Below are 26,155 nucleotides of genomic sequence, written 5' to 3'. Positions count from 1 at the left end.
ACATCCACGTTATTTCACAGCCATTTTTCACTGCACATAAGTAACTTATAAGTCACCTATATGTCTAACCCTCACTTGGTGAAGGTTAGGTGCAAAGTTACTTAGTGTGTGGGCACCTTGGAACTAGCTAAGGTGCCCCCACATCGTTCAGGGCAAATTCCCCGGACTTTGTGAGTGCGGGGACACCATTACACTTGTGCACTACACATAGGTCACTACCTATGTGAAGCGTCACAATGGTAACTCCGAACATGGCCATGTAACATGTCTAAGATCATGGAATTGTCCCCCGGGTCTCTAGCACAGAACCCGGGTACTGCCAAACTGCCTTTCCGGGGTTTCCACTGCAGCTGCTGCAAACCCCTCACACAAGTTTCTGCCCCCCTGGGGTCTGAGCAGCCCAGTCCCAGGAAAGCAGAACAAAGGATTTCCTCTGAGAGAGGGTGTTACACCCTCTCCCTCTGGAAAAAGGTGTGAAGGGCTGGGGAGGAGTAGCCTCCCCCAGCCTCTGGAAATGCTTTGATGGGCACAGATGGTGCCCATCTCTGCATAAGCCAGTCTACACCGGTTCAGGGATCCCCCAGCCCTGCTCTGGCATGAAACTGGACAAAGGAAAGGGGAGTGACCACTCTCCTGACCAGTACCTGCCAGGGGAGGTGCCCAGAGCTCCTCCAGTGTGGCCCACACCTATGCTATCTTGGATTCAGAGGTGTTGGGGCACAATGGACTGCTCTGAGTGGCCAGTGCCAGCAGGTGACGTCAGAGACCCCTCCTGATAGGTGCTTACCTCTTTCAGTAGCCAAGCCTCCTTTCTTAGTAGCCAAACCTCCTTTTCTGACTATTTACGGTCTCTCCTCTGGGCTATTCCTCAGATAACGAATGCAAGAGCTCACCAGAGTTCCTCTGCACTTCCCTCTTTGACTTCTGCCAAGGATTGACAGCTGACAGCTCCAGGACGCCTGCAAAACCGCAACAAAGTAGCAAGAAGACTACCAGCAACATTGTAGCGCCTCATCCTGCCGGCTTTCTCAACTGTTTCCTGGTGGTGCATGCTCTGAGGGCTGTCTGCCTTCACCCTGCATTGGAAGCCAAGAAGAAATCTCCCGTGGGTCGACGGAATCTTCCCCCTGCTAATGCAGGCACCAAACGTCTGCATCACCGGTCCTCTGGGTCCCCTCTCATCCTGACGAGTGTGGTCCCTGGAACCCAGGAGTTGGGTCTAAGTGTCTCCCACAGTCCAGTGGCCCTTCTGTCCAAATTTGGTGGAGGTAAGTCCTTGCCTCCCCACACCAGACAGTACTCCTTTGTACTGCGTGTTCTGCACCTGCTCCAGCTTCTGTGCACTTTTCCAAGGATTCCTTTGTGCACAGCCTAGCCTGGGTCCCCAGCACTCCGTCCTGCATTGCCCAACTCGCTGAGTTGAAATCCAATGTCGTGGGACCCTCCTTTGTGACTCTTGGTCGACCGCTGTCCTCAGATCTTCTAAGTTCCTGTTCCGGTACTTCTGCGGGTGCTGCCTACTTCTGCGGGGGCTCTCTGAGTTGCTGCGCGCCCCCTCTGTCTCCTTCTCCAAGGAGCGACATCCTGGTCCTTCCTGGTCCCCAGCAGCACCCAAAATCCTCAACCGTGACTCTTGCCGCTAGCAAGGCTTGTTTGCGGTATTACTGCGTGGAAACACTTCTGCAACCTCCAGCACGTCGTGGGACATGTTCTCACCAAAGGGGAAGTTCCTGGCTCCTTCCGTTGTTGCAGAATCTTCAGTTTCTTCCACCCGGAGGCAGTCCTTTTGCACCTTCATCCGGGGTTTAGTGGGCTCCTACCCCCGCCCCAGACACTTGTGTGTCTCTTGGACTTGGTCCCCTTCCTTTACAGTGCTGTTTGTAAATGGCAGTGCAGTATCACATGCTTTAACAATATATTTATTACAAGTGACTTTTTAAGCACAAACTGAGAAACATTCCTGCCCACTGCCCTAATGACAATGCTATTAGTGACCTAATAAGCAACTCAGGGGTCACGTCCACCCTATATGTGGGCTAGATTCTTATTATACATTGAGCAATAGTTTAGTCTATTAAATCAAACAAATGAGTTTATGTACAGCAGAAATACTGACCAGCATACATGAAGTTACCCTCATGTGACAAAGAAGAAAAAGGAGCCTCTGTAAATTAAAGTATTTTCCTAGGAGCACACAATTTGAGGTAAGTTTACAAGTCAAGTACATTACAGTTATGTCTGGTAACATCTGATGATTTTTCAAGGCCTGATAATGCTACTATGTACTGTACACCCAAACGATGCATCCTGCAGAACACACACTTCCCAGTTGGGAAACAGTAGTGAACTGTGTTCCGATAATGTTCCACTCCAGTGTATGCCATTTAAAGCCAAACCTTTATTTCGACATGCACAAAGTGTAACTTTAATATAAGGTATAAACTGCAGAGTAAAAATACATACTCCTTTTAATGCAGGTGTGCCATGCTGCATACCATTCAAGTGCCAGTGTGTCATTCACTCTCCATCGCCAACTTATTGCTAGTCATTCAACTCAGTGGGCAGGATGATCTATAAATTTCATTATGCTACACAGTTGAAATGTCCACAAACAACATAATGTTATGTAGCAGTTGTTCTATTAACCTACTTACAAACATCATTGTGGAAACATTTAGAGCATATATAGACAATTTAATAGCAATAGAATACCATCCACATATCCTTCTACTATTACGTAATAGGCACCCCATTAATATGTGCTTCCTGGCTTAAGTATCCCCACCATCTAAGGAAAACGAGGTGTAATATGACTGCTTTATCTCTTGAAATTTGGCACCCTCTGCATTTGATAAGTGCATTTCCTATAGGAAAGCAAACTAGGCTTACACTTCAAGTAAATGTGAACCTTGCGGCGATTAGCTGGGTCCACGACACCCAGACATTCCAGGCCATGAAACTATACTTAATCTTGTTTGAAAAAAAAAACCTGGATTAGGTTCACCTATTTGTTAACATGGTAACAAGTTGGAATATGTGTTTTTTGTTGGATTATTTAGCTGAAGGTTACAAGAAGCACGTTTTTGAACTTTATCATGATAAAGTTCTGCCATTTTTGTTCCACTGAAATCCATTGTAATGGATGACTGCTTTTGAGAGGCATATTGAGAACAAATTTTTGTTCCAAAATAAATCATTTCTTTGTGGTGCCATGCTACTTTTAGAAACTGTTTTGAGCTTTAAGGCGATTTCACCTCGTGAAAAATGCTGATCCCCTGTTGGGATTTTATGAACTATGTTTCGAAGAAAACAGTTCTCTCTCATGATTTTATCTTGCAAATTATAATAAGAGCTCTAAAAACGTAAAGGTGGCCACATTTTCTATAAATTCACAAATATATTCCTCAACTATGAGGGGTAAAATGCTGATGTTCTGATTAAAGCATGCACTTCCAACATCAGCAGCCTGCCAATTGGTTCCCCAGTCTTCTACTACATCTTCATCAGCGTATTAATGAACAACTAGAGATCTTACAGTGTACATTCATGACAAATGTTAGCATAAATACAAACATTCTGTGACCAAAAAAGGTATGATTTTTTTCAAATTTTAAAACCATTTATAATCATTAATTATGGCATAACTGAAATGTTGTGCACACCCTTTAGACCGATGAGCATCACACAAAGGCACATAATGTCACTGTCATCCCTACTAGGATACAGCTTTGTTACTTGCAGGTTACAACATTGCTTGACAGCAAGCACATTAAACCGGTAAGCTATTTTATACTGTTTCAAATGTGTTACCAACACTTCTCTGGAAAGTGTATTAGTCACCTCAACTTTCTCACCAGTAATTACCCATTTCTCTTGAGCTAAAAAGATGGTGAGAACAGTGGGCCCAGTTGCCTTAGCTGCAGCCTCTTTCCTCACATTTGCTTCTCAGTAAATCCCAGGAGCAGAAAGCCATAGTAACATAAACACTGAGGCATCCAAGCCAATCATTTTTTTATTTGTGGAGAACAAACCAGGGCATGCCCTCGATTGGTAGCTCAGGTGTGTCTCAGCTGCATTCGGCCTTTCTCTGGCTGTAAAACTGGAAATGCCATGGTCACAGGCACAGGTCTGTAAGAGAGGAAATACATTACTAGTCAGCGTGCATAAGCAAAGAACAAAATGACATTTGCAAGATGCTATATTTAACTTGTACTTGTCTCGTACATTTGTCATTACAAAAAGAGTTGTGCAACATTCTGAAAGAATTGTAGCTAAAGGTTACAGAGACAACTCTGCTGTCCATCGAAATAGACAGCAGAAGTAGGAGCTTTTATATTTTCCAATGCACAGGGCCCTGAAGTGCAGCATCTTGACCTTCTGGATCATACAAAGCTGTAGGATTATCCTGATGAATCACTAGGTGGTAGTGTTGTGTATTCTTTTCAGTTATAGCTTCATACACATTATTTTAGCACACTAGGCCTGCTGCAGTGCACTTTAACCTAGACATATTTTATTCAGCTTTGTTTTAATATTTTAACAATAGCCACATTTGCGGTCTTGTTTTATTTTCTCTATCTAGCTGTTCTTTGCCTAGGCCAGCACTGCGTTCTTAAACAAGACATTTCTTTCACTCTGTGCTTTTCACAAGGCTGCAGTAAGATAGGTTGCCAGCGAACGTGGTAACGCTTTGTCTCTAGTGTTCATAGAAACATACACACTGTTATGTGGGGATCCTTTCTTGGAACATCAGCTGTTTTATTATAAAAACACTACTTTGGCACATGTACGTTAGAGGGAGATTCCAGCCAGATGACCATGACTGTATGCTGATTGCTTCGCTGCAGCTGCTAATGTAGACTATAGGCCCTTTGCTCAGGTATGAGGGATGATGTCTTCCCCGGGGAACCTGAAGGGCAGAATTAGAGCTTAACATGCTGTGCTCTAAAGTTAGCCTAGGTAGGAGCTATTTTTAACGATTCTAGTGACAATATAGTAGCGTTATTTTTATGCTTTACTCTCCTTGTCACGATTTTAATCCTGTCATGCTTTATCGTCCTAATTATTGCAGTACACGCTTTATTATTCAAGATGCAGTTACTTCAATAAAACCTTATTGAATGTTATTCTGCCTCCGATTGTCCTTGTATATGTGAGACTAATATAACTGAGATGGATGAGATCTGAGTGACCACGATTTCCCTGAGGAGTCAATTGTGTCATGCGCCCGGTTTCCCAATCATCCCTGCTCATGGGTGGAGATGAGGCACTGCTAGTTACCCGAAACAAAACCCGGATTAGGCTGACAGGTGTCACCTGTAATGGGTTCAGACTCAGTCCCCAACAGCGCAAGTGATTCTGCTGCCCAAATCCAATAGTCTCATTAGGAAAATGAGAGCCTACACGACAGTAGTGCTGGTATAAAAGTGTCTGTCTAGTACCTAAAGCGGTAAGGTTGGCAAGTATTTGTGAGTGACACCTGAATGCCATGTTGCTGGATCAGAAGCTACTGAACTGAAATAATTTCCTATGGAGGAGATACACTAAATGAACAAAATCAATAGATTATTTTTTTCATAGAAATTATGGTTAATGCCATTTAGAGAACTACAACAGGGACATGCTTTCAATAAATTCTCAAACATCCACCTCATCAAATATTCTGGAACACGGAGTGAAACATAGTTTCACCCACAGCAGCGATCCGTCATGTGATTTACCACAGACTTCTCATAAACAACTGTCTCATTTGAAGACAAAAGTGCAGCACTGCTGAACATCATCTTGGTACATCAAAAGCTGTTGAATTTAAAACATTTCCTGTGCAGCAGACAGGAGCAAATTTACACTGAGGTGTTCATTCAGACATGAAACCGCCAGTTAAAAATGGGAGGGGAAGTAAACATTTTAGTGATTTTTACCATATTAGTTAAAAGGCTAAAAGGTAATGAAAAATCCCACCCTGATTCAGCATACCCTTTTCATATCCGTTTCCTTGAACTATCCACCCTCTCTATAGCTTACACCAGCTTGGAATTAAAAGAATAATTTGTTAGGTTTTTGTTAATCTTCCATTTAAGTTTACATGAGTAGATTTTTGTTTTTTAGAGGTAAAGGAACTTATTAGGAAATAAATCAGTTATTTAAGATAAACAGATTTACGCTCCTATGGGTAATGGAACCCTTTAAAGCCAATGCTATTTGGATATTTAAATGTTCTTTTTACTTTTCTCCCATTGCCTTTTGTCAGTAGTTACATGCCTGTGTCTTAATGCTTAATATTTTAAAATAAGTAGCACTGTTATGGAGACAAATCTATGAGGCTACTATTTAAAAATACAGTCAAAACTATCATGGACGACAACAATTCAGGGCTTGAAACAATCCACTCGACCACTCGCATTGGCAAGTTTTATTTGATAAAGTCCAGATATTCTTTTAATATTTACTCGTCCCTTCTGGCGAGTTGACACTGAACAGGTGTTCTATTCAGTTGAAAAGTGGAGGGGCAATAAAGGATGCCTTTAAATCTTGTTCTTATGTCACATTTGCTCTGTGTTCACAGACAGAGGTCAAAAATCAGTTTTTCTTACAATTAATTTTCCTTCTGACTGCAGAGTTCCAGGACTCTGTAAGGTGAACTCTGTGACCTGCTGCTTAGAATGTAAAATAGGAGGATATAGGGTGTCAGGTTTTTCCTAACACACAACATTTAAATGACTAAGTCAACTGTGCAAACATCTGAAAATATATTTCAGTAGTTGTGAAAGCCCTTTTTTATATTCCTGTGTGATGAAAAAATATTTTAATAGGATGAAAACAACATCAGAATACTTTACATGTTGATGTACAAAGGATATGTTTTCTGAAACCCAATTTTCACAGATTGTTAATACACTATATCGTTTTATCAGTAAAGCTGCAAGTAAGTGGAGAGATTTTGGGACATTTCTTGGAAAGTTACTGTGTGTAGATGACAATATGTTACCACATCATGGGTTAGTAATATATTTATTAAAACTGAGTGTTTAAACAAACTGAGAAACACTCTGGCCCTGATGGCAATGTTGTTAGTAAACTAAAATAAGTCCTAGATTATGTGGGCTAGACCTCATGGGTATGTGGGCAAGATTATTGTGATGCATGCAGCAAACTTTAGTCTACCTTATCAAAGAAAGGAGATACTTCGGAAATGCTGACCTAACATATTTGAAGGTGCAATCATATGTAAGAATTAAGAAAAAGGTGAATCTAAACTATTTGCCTAGGATCACACAATTTGAGACGCGTTTACGGGTCAAGTGCATTACAGTTAGGTCGAGTAGATTATTTAAGTTACTTAACCTGCAGATCTAGTAACATTTTTATGATTTTTTGAGCCCTGCAATTGTAACAGGCTTAGTACACTTTAAATACACATGTGCAATAGTAAAGTTATGTTGTCAGAAAATCATTTTATTCAAGAACTTGTAGCAGCAGAGATGAAAACTACATTCAGGTACAAATTCAGCCTTCTGTGCGGGAAAGTGAATTACTCTAAAGCTACTTCAGTAGCTGCCTTTACTCAAGAGATCCACTCGGAGCATGGGGTAGAGAGCCCTGATAAACGTACATGCTGTTTTGACTCATGCTTTTTGTGATTTCTACAAGCGAAGTCGTTTGAGCATTTTAAAATCAAATTCCATGCATTTATGGTGGTAATTAGTGCGCCACTTTTGTAATATTAACTTTTAAGCCTTATTCGCTCGTTATACAAGGTCTTATAAGCCTGCCTGTAGCACTTTCTGGAGAAAATATATTAATGTCAATTTTTTGCAAGTTTCCCTTTGAAATTCAGACATACAATTATTTATCAGGTTCCAAACGTGAGTACGAGCTGTGGTTCATGTTGTTGATTACTATTTAATAAATACAAATGTGTAATACGTTTGACCTGTTATGTTGCTTTAATAATACGTGTATAGTAGTTCTATTTGTGAACGATTCAGAAGGAACCTTTGTCTCTGGTAAACTGCCTCCTAATGAAGGCACGTTACAAACTTTCAAATTTAGGCAGTACAGAATGAATGCCATGAAGGCTCAAATGCAGAGTATGAAGTAGTCAGAAATCAGAAATATTAAGAAATCTCAAATCAAAAATAAAATGAGGAGTATCCCTTAACTGAAAGACATTCAGGAAAAAAAATCTAATAAATTGAGCACAGTCCCTATTAGTAGAGAAAAGTCATTTGGCTCACCCCTCAAAATCTAAGTGTTTCTTATACACAATTCTTGCCTAACAAATCAGTAGAAAATGCTGTCTCATCGTTGCATGTTCATAAGCATCAAGTTTTAGGTGAAATTGTAAGTTTATTCGTCAGTTAGGTTTACAAACTAGCCTCCTTTTAAGAAAACCTTGAACATTTTATGTGCTATTGCTATCTGGGGATGGGCTAAATAATATGAATCATTTGACAATAGGGCCAACCAAATAAACTAGGCCCAGAAAAGGACCTTGAGTAAAGTTTGTTTACAATACATAAACACTAGGAAAAATAAAACATTACATAAACTTGTCGTCGCTCCTGCTGACGCTGTGGGGAGAGATGATGCGCAGAGGGATGAGAAGGGAGGCGAAAGAGCAGGAGTGTGATAGTGCAGCATCAGAAGAGTATCCATGTTAACTAATATGTCAATTCTAGAAAAATGTGGCACAACTAAACTACATTAACAAACACAATACTGTAAGTCATATTAAACTTGTTTCAACTGCAATATTATTAATTCAACAATTGGGTACTGGATCCATTCCAAAAATCACTACGTATAATTACTTACTCAGAAAAATATAAACCCACTAAAACGCTACTACAACACCAAAAGCATATTTTCAGCATTCAACCAACATGGTTTTCATTCAAGGTTGTTCAACTGTAGGTACCCATATTCTCTATTGGCCTTTGTAAAGGTGGCCTTTTCCGGAGCTGCAACCTTCTGTCTGCATCTCCTTCCACCTACACACAAACATGCATCTCTATCTCAGCTCTATTTGGGTGAAATAACATGGACCCATTGCCATGCAGTTTGAGGTGTCCCGTCAGGCAGCTAGCTGTGAGCAGAAAAAAGCGAGACAGGTTTCATCCCACACCAGCTCAATGGTGGGCAATAGGACAGGCAACCCAAATTAGGGACAAATCTGCAAAAACAAAACAAAACAAAACAAAAAAACTGTAATGCAGGGTCACCTCGCATAACAAGCTACTGATCTACTACTCCCTTTTTCACTGCCTACCCAACAAACACTGTTCCAGGCACACAATCCCAGCATGAACAGTGATTCTTTATGTTTTAGCATAGTTTTTACAAAGGCAACTGAATATATTGTGTGAGCTACAGAAAAATGATAGATGCAAACTTTAGCATACACACCCTTATGGAGGAACAATTGGAAATCTTAATTGTCCTCAGAACTGCATTGAAAAAAAAGCAATACGTTTAGGGGGAAAACAAAAAACTGAAGATTCTCATAAGGAGTCTTGCTAATAAATGTAAGTATTTCTTGCAGAATTACAAATATTTCAGACGTGCACAGAATACCTGTCAACTCACCCCCGGTTGGCAAGCATCACCCTCTTTTTAGTTCTGTTCACCCACCGGATAAACAAAATGCTTCCATAGACTAATGGATGCACCTGCTATTCTTTAAAACTTATGACATTCTGAAACAAGCATTGGCGATGTCAATAGATTTGGCTTTAAAGGAATGTTGTATGGTAATGTGAAGCATTTCACGCAAATAGCATATGTATTTGTGTGGAAGCCATAACTGAAGAATATTGGTGTAGGTTAAAAGCTGAATTGAAAGTAGCACTGTCAAGCCAGACCTAAAAATGCATTTAGGTTTATGACTGCCCTCCTCCCATGGTGCTGCTGCCACAGAAATACAAACATCATAAATTATCTAGTTTTGTCACTTTTACAGCATTATAATGTTGTGTGTGTGCGCCCTAGAAAGTTCAAGCTAAATAAACAAAATGATGGAAGCTGGCGGACCCAAGTCAAACAGGATGACTCTAGAAGCCATCCCAGAGTGATTGGATGATCATCCAACTACTGTAGAAGTCATTTTCACATCATCGGGCATCATCAAGCTCTTGAAGTCATCAGCAGAGTTTAGAAAAGTGAGCCTGATGATTTGAGAATGACTTGAAAATGAGTGTGTGATGACTACACAAGTCGTGATTATTTGTGATGACAAGGGGATAAGCAGCTGATGACTTTTCATGCTGAGGTTGTTGCTGATGATTTGATGATGCTTTGAAGATGACTACCTAATTACTTCATTGGCACTAACAAGATTAAAGTGGGTCTGACGATTTGAGGAGGACCTGCTCATTGCTTTAATAGGCTATATCTGTTTTGGTTTCATTCTTGTTACAAAAAATATCGCTTATGGATAATTTCAGAATTATTTGCTGATTGGTGGAAAAAAACACCATTTCGTTATTTTATACGTTTTCGTTTACATACAAAGAAGCACAAAATGTTATTCTGAGAACTGTTATAAGGTCGTCCACAGGATAATGCTGTTCCACCTTTCATCTAATTTCATATTGGGTAAAAACAAGCATCCAGTGTTAAAATGAGCAATACATAACATTAATAAAGACGTAAATTGAGTAGTATAGGTAGGGCCATTAGATTTAAGGGATCATCCTAGATTTCTTTCTTGCTCAAATTGTGTGTTCTGAGGCAAATATATTTTTTTCCAGAGCTTCCTGTCTGTTCATTATTGCATTCCTTCCAATACAATACTTTAGTATGTGCGCTGTACAAAAACCTCTCTTGTTTTCATTTAATAGCTTACAATGTTCCATTTGTAAAAAGAATCCGGCCACGTACAGAATACCCATGACCTCTGACTTCTCTCTTAGTGAAGGGGCAGAATTGTTTCTCGGTTTATGTTTTAAAACGTGCACTTTTAATTAAGAACAAATAATCTGATTTACTCGGGAGAAACGCTTGTGTGTAAAATAAATACACTTACTTGAATTTTGAAGCCACCTCATTTTATGCGCGCATTATCTTTGTTGCATGATAACATACAAAATATTTTCAAGACTCTGCTTGTGTACTGGCTCTTACAGTCTGACCAACCCGTAAGTCAGAGCTCTTTGTTACTTTCATGGGCTCGCCTTCCTTTACATTCTACGAGGCAAGTTAGGACATCTGTTGTCATTGCCAATGATTGATGACTGCAAGTTAATAACGCGATAGTTTTGCAGTCCCTTTTCTGTTTCTGGGATCACACAGTATTGCCTCTGCTTTGGACGGAAGCGGAAGTTGAGGTGCAGGCTGCAGGAACCTCTGGAGAAGGGAGAAAGTTCTGCACCGTCGAACACTGTGCATATTCTTGGAGAGTTTACTTGAGAGGAAAAGAAGAAAGCGTTCCTCCGTTTCTGTGGTATTTTTGGCTCGGGGACAGTGGGAAGAGGCAGAAAGTGAGACGAGGCCGATCCTCGCCTTTCAGGGTTGTTGACAAACGGCGCGCTTGTTCCAAAGGCAGGAGTTCGCTACTCTTAACTATCTGGCGCCAAAATGTAGTGCTTTGTTTGCGAGAGGTGGTGGATGCAGGATTCCAGCTCTCCTCTGAGCTTTACTTATTGTGGCTTTCTTATTGAAAAGCCGGGAATAGACCCACCTGTGAGCTAGATTGCATGTTGGGGATTTGTTTGAGACAACAGCAAATGTGGGGGTGGTGGGGGTGAGGGGGGTTAACAAAGGATGTACACTCACATCTCATCGACAGTGGAGCAGACGCATTTGTATATTTTGCTTTATTATTTCAAAAGTGTGTGTGGAAACCTGTCGGAATAATTGTTTGATTTGATTTTGCAAGAGGTGTCAGTCGGAATTTTATGTCATTTACCCTAATGTAATATAACTAATTGAAGCATCAGAGCCGATCCACCCAAGCTTGATCCCAATGGCATTAATGACACTTTATTATCTTGTTATCAGCAATTCATGGTGCAGCATTTTCATCTCTACACCTTACATATTTAATTACTGACTGTTTAATAAAACATCGCTCCTCTTTTTTTCCCCTCATCTTCACTATCAGCTGTTCTTCCTCCCCTTCTCACCTCACTTTCCTTCTCGACGTTCATGTTCTGTTCTATGTCTGTTTCCCCTTTCTCTCTGCTACCCCCTCACCAACCATTTTCAGGTTTGCATCTGTCCCTTACACTCCTTTCATGCCCTCCCCTCTTGGACTGCTCTTCTTCTCTTGCCTCTCGCTCCTTTCTTATCCGCTTTCCACTTTTTACTCTCATGTTCCATGCCAATCTTGCACTCCTTTCTCTGCCTTCCCCAGTTCTCTTCAAATTCTTTGTCTACCTTTGCATTCAGAGTTCTTCTCCTTCCTCACTCTCCCTTTTATGTTTTTCCTTTTTGCACATATCTTTCATGGCTTCCACTTGTCTGCTTCATTCCTTCTTCACCACTCTTCTTCCCTACTCCCCCTCCTTAGAAAGTGTTTACACATTGCCATCCAGTCCTGGTGCGTTAGTGCAATGAAGATACCTTCTACATTTTTGTGCAGTACTGCTATTACCAGAACTGCTTGTTGAGGACTCGGCCTCCTGTCAAGGAGCAGCATGCAATCTTCTCTATGTAGTGCAAATAGGATCTGAAAGCTACCACAAATTCCCCCCACTCTACCAGCGCTCATCCCTGGGGCTGCTTGATCACTAAACTGAAGGCCTCAGCCAGCACAGCCCAAAAACCTCAATCACTTGGCAAAGGTCACAGCTATGCTGCAAACTGGAAGGGCTGGGGTTGAATGTTCTGAAATATAGAAAAAGCAGTGGCTTAGCTATGAGTGTTGGCACTGACGGCCTGACTTTTGGCTCTGTCACTGTTTTTGTTTTATCATGTGTTTGTTGCAAAACGTGGTTAGGAAACCTGTCAGGCCCACATTAATCTAAAACAGTTGGTTAAAAGCAAAACTGTTCTTGGTATTAAAAAGCACGCAGTGCCATATTAGTTCCTAGCTTTTTAAGAAAATGCTTTGTGTGGATGTGTTCCTTCTCAAAGGCAAGATTGCCACCACTCAAAGCAAAGTTAACCAATGTGTGAAGGGTACTGCGCCATGGTGTATGGTGTAGTAGATTGATTAAACATGATGGACCTATGGATGTAAGTAGGTATATTGCACATATAAGTAGAGCTATGAGTCTTGGAGGCTCCCCAAGGTGTACTGAGATCATATTGTGATACGCAGGGAGTCCTATTAGTTTCGAGGGCCCTTTTGATGACGTTTCCTAGATTAAAGTTCTGCTATCACCAAGCACGACACTTAAAGAACTGGTGGCCATCTAATCAGCTGTTCCAAAGCCTATTCCTTAAACAAGTTTTCTGGGAGTTTGTCAGGTTTCAAAACAGCTAAATGGCATTCTGTTTACATTATTTGAAATTCCACTATAACGTTTGACTTAACAATTTTGTCACAGAAAATCACAGAAAATTGGATTGACATAAAAAAAAGTAAAACTGTGGCTTATGATCCAGATATTATCACATGATTTAAGTACCAATAATAAGTAACTTTTGATTATTGTGGGTGATGATGGGGGCCAGAGTGTAACAGGTGATAAGATGATTTTTATACTATTCTTCTTTTTTTACAAGCATTGACAGTTAGAGTAATGTTACATTCTTTCATCATATTTCATCCATCAGCCACAGAAGGATGGAAGACTGAGTTTGCACAATCAGGATCGTTCTGCTTTTAGACAATCAGGATCGTTCTCTCGGGTTAGACCCTTCTGATTGGATGCAAGGTACACATTCAGAGTTACAATGGGCAGTGCATGCTTCCATTGAGCAGTTTCAATGGTTTTCTCGTATTCAGACTATGAATCCACTCTTTTTTTTATTTGAGGACAGCCCATGAACCAGTTACTTGTATTTTTTGTAGCCATGATCCGCTTTGCAGACAAAATTAATAAAAAATATGGACTTTTTAACTTCCACAGTATGTCAGACAAGGATTAGCCATTAATATTCAGGATCATTTTAGAGCAGTGGTTCTTAACCTGTGGTAGGGAGGGGAGGGACCTAAATTAATTTGGAAAAGCACCAATATTCCTATTAAAATGTTGATTTTTGTTTATTTGTGAATGAATAAAACATTTTATCAGTTGTGTGTTTGTTTGATTATTGCCTGTTTCTGTATTTGCTGTGCATTGTTTTGCTGTTCAAATAGTAAATGCTTAGCTGTGGACCCTGGTTTCCAGTAATGACTCATCTGGGCCCCCCAGACTCCAGCAATAATGCAGTGGGTTCCCCGAGTTCCAGTAATGATTAAAAGGGGGTCCACAGAAGTCAAAAGGTTGAGAACAACTGTTGTAAAGTAATACATCCCTATCTTGAAATCATCATAGAGTAATACAGCCAGATGCTATCTTGGGGCAATACATCTCCATCATTACGGCATCATATGGCCTCATTCTAAAGTTATCCTGGTGCCATCCTTGAGTAATGCAACCTCATTTGTATGCCATTACAACATAAATCTGTGATAATACAGCCCCATCCTGGAATACTCCTATCATCCTGAACTAATCCAGCCTAATCCTGAAATCATCCTGCAGTAGTAAATGATCATCACATGTTTTCCACTGAAGTAATCAGGAACCCATCTTTGAGTAATCCAGCCTAATCCAGAAATCATCCTGGGGTCATCCTGCAGTAGTACATGATCATCAGATGTGTTTCACTGAAGTAATCCGGAATCCATCCTGGAGTAGTTTCTGTGATGACTCTAGAATCATCTCATTTAAATATTTCGCCCTATAGGCATACTTCAGGATGGTTTGGGATGACTTCCCCAGATAATTACAGGAATAGCCCAGCTGAAGTCATCAGATGACTTCAGAATGACTCCAGGATGATCTTCCTTTACGACTTGGGGGAGGGAAAGCAAATTTTTGAAGCACATGATGGGCCTACCGTGATCCGAGTTGGTGAGGCAGACAGAGGCAACCACGACAGCCCTGGGAACGATTCTTATTAGATCATTAAGGGGATTGTGTTTTGTGAAAGAAAACGTGTCGTTTGCAGTATCTTCTGGGTGCCGAGTTTTTAAGATCAAAACCTAATAAAAGTGTATTATTAAAAAAACACGGATCGTTCTCCGTTTACCTTGATGGGATCGTCCTCTACAAAGCCTGACTTCAACCGTATTTTTGAGCGGCAAAAAGTGTCGGGTATATAGTTCACGGCACTTCTAAACGAGAAACTCTCAAAACAAATACTCATCTCATTACCTTCTCCTCCGCCTTACCACCCAACATCCTAATACCAGGCCTCCAACAACATTTACTCTCGACGGGCCCTTCTCTTCCCATCTTCTTTCCTTGGACTGTACTTCTAAACAGAATGGGGACATTCAACTTAACACACTGTTCTAGAAGCAAACATCTGTAATAGATGTTTCACAGCAGGCACGCATGCGCCTCACTTTGATGTCGCGCAATCTACGTCACGAAAGCGACTTCCTTCCTGTGCTGGAGAAAGGCGTCCCTTCCCACAGCATCAGCAGAGCTGAAGCCGCGTAGTGCTAACACGTGAACGGCTCGAATTGTAAACAGCAAACATGCCCAAGGTTAGGACGGAAAAAAAGTCCCGAAAACATAAGGAAGTGAAGACACAAGGTATTTATTTTAGGTGCCCATGATAAATATTTATGTGAACAGCGGTCGTAGTGCATGTTGCGCTCTCTCAGCATTGTCGCCAGCTGGGGTGCCTACGCTTTGTAGCGGTGAAATTGATGCATATCGGTAAAGCGCCGAAATTACCTACTTCCATGCATGAGCAGGAAGATCCATGCTTCTTGTCTGTTGCATGCTACGAGTTGTAGTCTTGTGGTGAGCCTCTCGAGCTTCTAACTGGGAAGTTTGAGCACGATGGTTTGAACCAATCAAAAAATTCACTTTGTAAACTGAGATTTTTTTAGTCCCGCCTCAGAATATTTTATATAAGAGAAACGTCAGGTTTCCGAACATTGTTATTGCTTGGTTAAAATGCCAAAACAGACGGAGTGCATTCGCTCTCGACTAAAAGTATGGGCGCTGTAATGCTGCCTGCATTAGGGGCGGGGTCCGTGAGTGGTTAAAAACACAACATATTCTGTAAGCTTTTTTGGTCTTTCACCCTTAGGTATGTACATATAAAATAACGCATAGCTTAATTGAGAAATGAATAAAAAGTTAAGTTAATCAGTGGCAAATGCACAATAGTATTTTATGAAACTTCTATTAGTTAATGCACTACGGAGGTCTGGGTGGAAGCAGAGAGCCACATAATTAAATATTGGTTGATGCACTGGAGAATAGTGACTTGTGTATTTTCAGTGCTGCAGGGTAAAAGCCTGTGACAGAAAGCAATGTGAATATGTAAGTCACTATTTTAAACTTGTGTTGCACATTGTATAAGGTAGACTACTACAAAATGCACAAAAAGGTTTAAGATAAAATGGTGCCTCCAAAATATAGCTTTTAGTGGCACCTAGACTGTACTCATTCTTTGTTTGTATAGCTGTCCCTTAAACTTGCATTGCACACAATAAGCTAGACTGCTACAAAATGCACACAAAGGTTTAAGACAAAATGGTGCCTCCAAAATATATTGACAACCAAACTACAATTTTTTTGTTATTTATGTAGCTGTCTCTTAAAAGCAGGCACTTCACAGCTCAACTGGTAACTCAACTCCCTTGTACTGCCACACAGAGTAAATATCTGTTATCACAAAGCTTCGAGTGATTACATCAGCTAAAGCCAGTACCGGCTCTAAAGCACCGTTTCACTTGCAGAGTAACCAGTTGCTCACATCTGAATTTCTTTCAGGCAAGTAGGCACCCTGGCAAGAAGGCATGTTTTTGTTTTGGCTGTCTGCCCGCATTTGGTTTCACAATACGGGGTGCTCCCTGAATTGTGCTTCAGCTGAAGCATCTAAACTATCAAAATTAACAGTCTCAGACAGTTGTCTTGTCACAAAAAGTATGGTAACGTTTTTTCATAAACTCAAAAAGTAGTGCCCTTCTGACCCGCCCACATCAACCACTGTCTAATCACAGATAGTGACCATTGAGGGAGGCGGTGTGCTGCTTAAAAAGTGAAATTTTTAAATTCATTTTAGTGTGTTCGACCACTGTCAATTTCAGCACATCATTTTGAATAGAAAAAATGTAAATACATACTTAAATCTCCCGCATCCAAAAGTGCAGTCATATTTACATGAATGACAAGACGCTCCAATGACATATTTCTAGGATACCCAATTCATTAAAAAAGCTATTGGCCGTGCTTGTTGGCAGCTTAGGTGGCACATATTAAATGGTATGTATCGTAACAGTATACTGGATATTGAGTGTTTTTAAAAAGGCCAACCCAATCCACTCCAGTCTGGTCCTCCCACTCAAATGCACCCACCCCAATCAACTCCACTGCTATCAAACCACCTCACTCCAAACCATCCTATCCCCATACAATCCACTTTTATTCCACCCTACTCCAGTCCAATCCATCCCACTCCAAACCACCTTAATCCAATCCAGCCCACCCTCCCCCATCCACCCCAAACCAATCCACCCAACTCCAATTCAGTCCACCCCTTTCAGTCCAATCCTCCACATTCCACTCCACTCTAATGTACCCCGCCCCAGTCGAATTCAATCCACCACACTGAATCCACCCACCCTAATCCACCCCACTCAATCCAATCCACTTTACTGTAATCCAATCTACCCAATCTGATCCACCCTGCTCCAGTCCACCCCACGCCAATCCAATTCACCCCACGCTAGTCCAGACCACCTCACCTCAATGCAGTCCACTCCAGTCTGCTCCATCCTAACCCAACCCTCCCCCTTCTAATCCACCTCACGCCACTACACCCTACGCCAGTTCACTCCAATCCACCCCAGTCCAATCCACCACATCCCATTCCAGTCCACTGCACTCACATTTATTCCATCCAGCCTACCCATCTTCAATCCACCCCATCTGACTACAATCTACCTCCCCCACTACAGTCCCTCTACTCCACTCCAGTCTCCCCACACCAATCCAACCTGCTCCAATCCACCCCAATCCAATTGACACCCCCACTCCAATCCATTCAGCTGAAGCCCACTACACTCCAATCCAACCCATTTCAATCCTCTCCAATCCAGCTAATCCCACCTCACTCCAGTTCACCCCACTCTATCCCAATTCAGTCCTCCCCACCCCAATTCAGTCCACCCCACTCCAGTCCAACCAACTCCAGTTCAATCCACCAACTCCAGTCCAATCTGATCCACCCCGCTTCACCTGCGCCCTCTCACTCCAATCCAAACCACCAACCAAATTCAGTCTAATCCACCCTATTCCAATCTACTCCACCCACTCTACCCCAGTCCAATCCACCCCACTATCTCAATTCACTCCAACCCACTCCATCCTAATATATCCTACTCCACGACTCTCTCTGCCACTGAACTCCGCTCTACTCAATGATGCTTTTCTCTACTCTACGACACTCCACACCACTAACCTTTAGCCATGCTGAACAGCAGTCACGCTGGTGTACTAGATGGCAGAACACACTGCCAAAGTCAACAGCTCTTGTATAGGTGAGACCTGTTGGCTTTGCAAATGCTTGTTCAGTCTCTCCAGACTGGAAAAGGTTGGACGTTTACTTCTGACAAAGACAGGAGTGAATCTGTTTTCAGAGTTAGGGAAAACAGGGAAGGAGGCATATTAATGTTATAATAGCCAGGGCTGTGGAATTTAATAAAATATCTACTTGTCCATGTGACAAGTTGCTTCCTAAATCTGCTTGTCCTGTAAAAACAAAAATCTACTTGTCCCTTTGGTGCCATAAAGTGCAGAAACAAATTATGGCAGCAACCTCAATATGTAAGAGCTCTGATAAAAGCCTGTCTGATTATGCTCGTGCTAAAAAAGTGGTTTGGGGCAAAAAGTGGTTGGAGGGAAAGTGAACTTGTAAACACTGGATAAAGTTTTGCATGAGCACCATCTACTCATGCATATATTCTCGTGCTAAAATACAGCTCACAAATATTTTGTAGGAGTATGATTTTCTGGTCTACTTTTCTAAATTCTTGTGAGTTCATGAACACCACTAATGCACAGGTATGTACCATGGGTGCACTTTTGTGATTATCTTTAAGAATTGAGCCCCCAATTAGGTCTGGTGTTAATCAAGACATTTTGTTTTTATTAAAATTCTATTTCTCCCTCTGTTCATCTGTTGGCTGGCTTTACTATAAGTGATAGTATTCTGGCCTTCTACAAGGAGGATATTGGCACACAAAGTAGATTTGTTCAGTGCCAGGAACCACTGTGGCATTGTGTGCTTTTTGAACCCCAAAAACATTTTGTGCTTACTGCCAATGTTTGTTACAAATGTGAGGGCCTGGCATCTCCCATAGCAATAAAGTGTTATAAAAGCCAGGTCAAAACAAGACAGGCATTGACAAAACCAAAAGACTAACAACCAATGTCTAGTTGTTTTGCTTTGCCAGTGCTTGTTTATTTTCATGTTTTTCATAATGTGTTAAAAATGGTAATACTGATTTTCCATGATAAATATTTTTTGGAAATACTAGCATGCCATCAACACATTTTAATAAATGCTGCTTCAAAGAAATAGTACCTACAATTTCACAGTGATTTAGCAAAACCTTTTGTTTCCCACTTGCTTTTTTCTGAACATTCTATTTTGAAACCAAAGAATCATCAATCTTGCTTCCATCCTTCTGCAAACATTTGAATCTAATCAGTGAGCATTCTGGGAGCATTATAGTTAGCCTCCTATTGTTAAACTAATTAGCTGGAGTGGAGGAAATAAGGGTGGGATGAAATAAGGCAACAAAGCGTTATACCCCATGGCATTTTTTAAGGGAAATGGCGATTGTCTCTTTCTTGCAGATAACATACTACCACTCAATTTTCTGGAGCTACTGTTATATTCTTTTACTCTGGTACAGCGGTTTCATGTTGAATACTGCCTAAGGTGGAACCATATCCAACAATACTTCTTGAAAAAGCTTCAAACCGAAACATGATGGGTAGGCAAGAGGCAAAAGGCAATTTTGGTTCGATACTTCAGGGAGCAATCAGCTCCAAACAACAACTCCCTGAACGAATAAACTTGAGTAATATGAGGTTCTGCCTGTTGGCTAATTCCCCTAGGAACAGTAGGGGTAATCCCCCACAGTTACAGAATTGCAAAGAGCAATTATTTAGAAGCTCGTAGCAAAAAATGGATAGCTTGAACATAAAAAATAAAATCAGTCCCATATTAAAAATTCTAAGCTGGAACATAGCAGGTTTAAAAAACAAAATGGAAGATAAAGACTGGGTTGAATTTATTAAAAAACAAGACATCAGCTGCTTCCAAGAAACTTGGTCTACTCACGCTATTGACCTAGATGGGTTCTCCACCTTCCACTTACCTGCTATTAAGCAAAAAAAAGGAAGACCCTCGGGAGGTCTGAGTATTTGGATCAGAACTTCATTACTGAGGAACTCCGTAGTAACTCACACTGTACAAAGCAAGGGAATCCAGACGCTCGCAGTCAAATATGAGGAATGGTCACTCGAAATAGTAAATGTGTACTTCCCACCTATCAGCTGGGCTCAAGTTATGCCAGGGGTGCGGCTCCTTAAAGAACATATCCTAAATAAAAGAACCAAGGATCGGAGGAACCCAGTACCAGGTCACACGAACAATCGCTCTCCCCAACCTTGTAAAACCTTTTTATTGATATGTGGTGACTTTAACACTAAACCTCATTCTATTCTCTGGGATGAACAAGTAGCAGAGGAAGATTATGCCTGGAATATCCCAACGCCTCTTGTCCAATGTTGTAATGACTCCAAGAAAGGAGAATTAATCTTTGAAGCATTAATAGAAGGAGGAATCCGCACATTAAATGGGAGAACAAAGTCAGATAAAACCTTTAAATCTACCTTTCGAACTGGAAAAAGGCAAAGCATAATTGACTATATGGCAATAAACATCAAAGCCTGGCATTATGTCATCGATATGGAAATAAGGGACAGAATCGAGAGTGATCACGACCCACTGCTAATGGAGATAGTCCATCCGGACACGAGCCCAGGGAAGGCGGAGTCTCCATTCAACGGAAATAGCCTAACAATAACTATGAGACCAAACATGAAAAACATATTAAGGTCAAATGAGGATGAACCTTATATGAGTGTACCCAGCCAAATCTGGTTGTCATCACTTAGCACGTTCTTAAATCCATCAGTTAATGACGCTATACCCCTCCTGCATAACTTTAATAATTTGCTATTGCAAACAAAAAAGGAAAAGATCAAGCATCCTCAAATCAATCCTAAAATGATGGAGGGCTGGTTCGATGAAGAGTGTTTAAAGCTAAAAAAGACCTTATCACAAGCACTGAAGAACCGGCACTTGAATGATTCCAATGAGCAACATTTTCATGGATGTAGGCAACAGTACAAAAAATTGTTAAGATACAAAAGGAAGATATTTCCACATAAACTTTGGAAAACTTTACTGCAAGCAATAACGGCAGGGAACTCCAAAAAGTTTTGGGAGATAGTCAGGTGGGGATGCGAAGGTCCCCCGAAAAACCTAGAACTGAATATCAACCCTCAACTTTGGGTAAAGCATTTTACTGCCTTGTATCAGGAAGTGGCCAAGACAGCACCAGGGACGACCAATAACCCAAACATCCTCACTCAAGGGCTGGCAGGCAGAAATCAAAGATTAAGTAAAGCATTTCCTCTTCAAAAGACCCACGTAGTATCCTCAAATCGGCTTGTTAGATTGGTAAACGGAACCCAGAATGTACTAGTCTCCAACGAATTTTCCAGTACAAATTCCACGCAAGTAGCCCAAGTCATTCCACGTGCAATGAAGTTAATATCGGAATTCAGTGAAAAAGAGATTAAACAAGTTATCCTCCTTCAAGAGCCGCATAAGGCTGCAGGCCCAGATGGTATCCCTTCAGATGCTTACCGCAACCAGCTAACGTTATGGTTACCTGCTCTAGCCCGTCTATTCAACAGTGTTTGGCATTACGAGGTAATCCCTCCTTCTTGGAAGGAATCAATAATTGTTCCAATTCACAAAAAAGGGCCTCGGGACATGGTGAGCAATTATAGACCTATCTCACTGCTTGATAGTGTTGGAAAGATTTTTGCCAAATTGATTCAGTCGCGTCTAGACCAATGGCTAGAGGACGGAGATTTAATATCAACACACCAAGCTGGTTTTAGGAGAGGCCAAAGTACAACAGATCAACTTTTTAAGCTAAACATGATCTGTGCTAAATACGCCACCCTTAAAAACTGTCCATTATACCTGGTCTTTGTGGCTCTCCAAACAGCCTTCGACAGCGTAAATCGCCAAACATTATGGCAGTTATTGTCGGGCATACAGGGAAAAATCTTAAGGCTGCTAATTCTATTGCATACAGGAAACACTGCCAGGGTTAGATATACTACAAGAAATGATTATACGGCCGAAATTCCAATTGAGCGAGGTGTAAAACAAGGCTGCGTTTTGGCCCCAACCTTATTTAATTGTTATATAAATAAAGTAAGTCAAGTTTTGAAGGAATTAAATCTGGATGTGCCAAAACTAGCCAATGAAAGTATACCTATCTTGCTCTTTGCTGATGACGCCGTATTACTGGCAAGAACAGAGATAGCAATGCATGGACTACTTAGGGACTTCGAATCTTTTTGTATCTCAAGGAGCATAGTAATCAATGAGGGGAAAACAAAGTTTATGATTCTTAACCAAAAACAGATGTTGCAATCGACTTTTAGGGCAAATAATAAGCCTTTGGCCCGAGTGGCCACCTATGATTACCTGGGCTGCAGATTAGATGAAAAACAGACATGGAAACCACAAATCTACAAAAGCAGAATTTCCTTGGCCCAACAAGCCGGAGCAGTACTCAGATTTGCAAAAGCTACAGGCAATCACTCCGTGAGCTCTGCACTGCTTGCATACAAAACAAAAGCAAGAGCCGCAGCACTTTACAGCGCAGAGATCTGGGGATTCAGAAAGATTCCATCAATACAAGTAACCGAGAACAAATTCTTACGCCGATTACTTTGTCTAGGTAATGCTACACCAATGAATGCAATAAGAATTGATTTACAGATGAGAAAGGTTGAGGACTACATTGCTCTGGCTCCAGTAAGATACTGGATCCCTATTTGGACAAAAGAGGCTCTCAAACCATTCAGAGACGTACTTAAGGACATCATGAAGTTGCAAAACCATCGGAAACTGTCCTGGTTCAAACATATCTCAACTATCCTGGCTGCTATCGGCCAGGATGACTTTTGGCTCCATCCAGAAAAAATCGGAAGGACTAGTCTAGCTGTTATAAAAAAGGCATATTGGGAGAGAAAGACTGAGATTATGTGCGAGTCATTTAGCCCTTTATTCAAGCGGTATATTTTGTTTAACCAAGAGCTTAAACCAGCAATATTCATAGACAGTATTTATCCGGAGGAAAAAAGGGCTCTCTACTTTAAATTCCGTATGGGCACACTACCAGTGACAGCGGTGGTCAACAGATGGCAATCCGCTCCTCCGGGTAGATTAGAATGCTGTCCATGCCTTCATGGTGGTCCGGAAACACTTTCCCACTTCCTTTTATTATGCCACTTTACGCTCAAACTCCGTAAACTGTACCTTCGTCCACTTTTCAGATCTTACGGAGTTAGGAAGTGCAAGGAGGCGGAAGCGCTATGTATGCGTTCAGATGAGAAATACATTGTGACAGAGGTCTCAACTTATATCTTGGAAGCATGGAAATTACGTCTATCAATGCACCCACAGTTGGCATAGGCACAATAGCCTATGTTATCCCGTAGCTATTTAGCTTGGGAAATCGGTGCAGGGTAGTGTAAAACTGGGTTAGGCCTCGGGCTTTTATTAAATGGTTGGAAGGCACTGCAAGGTCCCAAATGATTCGTTCCAGAATAAGACATTTTAAATATTAGATTTATAACGTTTTTCTAGAATAAGTTAAGTTTTTATGTAAATTATGGTCAAATCAGGTTTTACGATATGTATGGTAAATTGGACACATTTTGGTACATGTTAAATCAAAAATTCAAGCATAGTTTCCTTTTTACTGAGATGTTTTATTCAATGTGATTTTTATTGAGTTTGATGGATTGATATCTATTGTGTGATTATTGTTAAGGCCGGATAGGCTAATAACAATTAAATAAATGGTAAATGGCCTAAGGTGGACAGACATGTAAATCATTTTAATTTTGTCTAATTTCCGTTTGGCCTAGGAATCATGTTCAACACTGGAATTGGGCAACATATTTTGAAAAACCCTCTGGTTGTCAACAGCATAATAGACAAGGTTAGTACATTTCATTTTGGTATTTATTCAATTCTTTCTTTATACTGGCTGAAATAGAGGGATATTTTGTTAGGTTTCGCCTGCACAGCGCTTGTGCTGTGTTTGGGAAACCTATTGTATTCAATATAAATCTTAAAAGGGGCTTACATGCTGCTCGCTTGCTTCCTTGCTTTTCATTGGTTACTGTGCTTGCCATTTCCTCCATTTCTATTGGCTGTACCATATTATTTCCTGTTGTTCCTCTCACATCAGTGTCCCAAGTACTGTTTCATCCCCTGAGTTTGTTGAACTTCTATGAGAGCACAAACCCTAACTCTGGTATCGTAGCGCCTACAGACTGACGCATTCACAGGCACAGAGTATTTTTTCCAATATGCCTTCCTCCCTCCCATTGCTTCAGAATAATTACTTTCAATCAGGACCCTTTCTCAAACGTCGTTCATCATCCCCCACGTATGCACACTCATCCTGCATGGCATGTTCGAACATTCGTGTCTGTCCAGTGACGTTAAAACACAAAATGCACAAACAAGTCGGGGGCGGGTCCTGATAGTGAGCAGAAGAGCTCCGGCATTCCACATTTAAAATCTATTTTGATGGTAATTGCAAAAAGCAATTACCATCCACGTATCCTTTAGAACTTATTTGCAGGTAGTTTTCTCAAAGCATTTGCCAGTAAAATGGTTTTAGTCACGCCGTGATTTTCCCCTCATAATTGGTCGGTGTAATCCTAGGGTGTATCTTGAGATCCAATCTGTTGCGTTCCATGTTGCCCTCTCCTTGCCCACTTGCCCCCTCTCCTTCATCTAATGCTCTTGTAAAGCACGTTCCAAAAATACTTACAAATGCATTTACAAAGGAGTTTAGTCAATGACCAAGGTCTATTTATTTTGCTGCAACAAAGAGGACAGATTTACAACTGTCGTCCCCAGTCCAAAGTAGTGTGTGCTAACATGGTGCGTTCAACAGTGATATTTATACTCATACATCAAAGGATACATAAAGTAAATAATGATTTAAGATATAAAAGACTCTGCATTCCGTGGAATCTGCATGATGATCGGAGTGAATCCTAGTGGCGTTGTGCAGGTAACTTGAGTTTTTGGATGAAATTGGGAGTTCCTCTAATTGTTGGTGGGTACTCTCGAAAGACTTCCTTCATCAGGGCTGCAGTGTGGGTGAACTTTGACCTCTTCCATATGTAAATGGTAAACTCCTTGTTTGTCTCTCAATCACTAATTTAACATTGCACCTTCTGTGGTACATCCGCCTTATTGTTCAGGCCAGACTGATGTGAAGCCCATCACCTAACATATATGGATGCTTAGGTGTTACCAGTTTCTCCAATTCATGGTGATAACTGTACACAAGTGTCCAACAGTAACGGAGGTTATCTGACCAGCTCATAGAAGTTTAAATGGGCTGGCTCGTTCCACCTCTTACATTTTCACACCAGCCAGTGTGACTAAATCTTTCTCCCAGTGCATTATGAGCCTATATGTTAGCCTTGGGTAAACTGAACATATTGTATCCTCCTTCCTGAGCTACAGCCTTCCAAATGAAAAGAACACTTTGACGACCCTTGCCTGAGTGTGAGCCAAAAGAATTTCTTCAAAACCTTCTAAAGAGGATCAAAATATCAGTTACTTCTGTATCGCAGTCACCTGTGATAAGTCTATATAGAGCCATGGAAATGGCCCTATA

The 26,155-nt window shown here is 41.1% G+C and overlaps 1 protein-coding gene, 1 long non-coding RNA gene and 1 other non-coding gene across 5 annotated transcripts in view; 2 read left to right on the top strand and 1 right to left on the bottom strand.

The window, feature by feature from the left end:
- Window positions 1-3,994: 3,994 nt before the first annotated feature.
- Window positions 3,995-11,286, bottom strand: LOC138284160 (uncharacterized). The gene is made up of 2 exons (XR_011201353.1): window positions 11,027-11,286; window positions 3,995-4,128 (listed from the first exon to the last, which is right to left on the bottom strand). It is a non-coding gene; the product is annotated as an uncharacterized lncRNA (long non-coding RNA).
- A 21-nt stretch (window positions 11,287-11,307) lies between these two features.
- The window catches only part of DIMT1 (DIM1 rRNA methyltransferase and ribosome maturation factor), a 57,449-nt gene continuing 42,601 nt past the window's right edge, over window positions 11,308-26,155 (top strand). The window contains exons 1-3 of one of the 3 annotated variants that reach the window (XM_069222632.1): window positions 11,311-11,443; window positions 13,723-13,823; window positions 24,378-24,451. In XM_069222632.1, coding sequence (XP_069078733.1) covers window positions 13,817-13,823; window positions 24,378-24,451 — 81 coding nt within the window. In that variant the 5' untranslated portion in view covers window positions 11,311-11,443; window positions 13,723-13,816. Of the gene's footprint in view, window positions 11,444-13,722; window positions 13,824-15,535; window positions 15,699-24,377; window positions 24,452-26,155 lie in introns of those variants that run through there. The other 2 variants (XM_069222638.1, XM_069222623.1) reach the window with 2 other exon arrangements.
- LOC138292258 (small Cajal body-specific RNA 24) lies at window positions 25,769-25,898 on the top strand. The gene has a single exon (XR_011202624.1). It is a non-coding gene; the product is annotated as a small Cajal body-specific RNA 24 (non-coding RNA).

This window comes from Pleurodeles waltl, chromosome 1_1 (assembly GCF_031143425.1).
Source record: "Pleurodeles waltl isolate 20211129_DDA chromosome 1_1, aPleWal1.hap1.20221129, whole genome shotgun sequence".
Taxonomy (NCBI): domain Eukaryota; kingdom Metazoa; phylum Chordata; class Amphibia; order Caudata; family Salamandridae; genus Pleurodeles; species Pleurodeles waltl.
The sequence above is the reverse complement of the archived record's forward strand: the minus strand, read 5'-3'. Positions and strand labels throughout refer to the sequence as shown.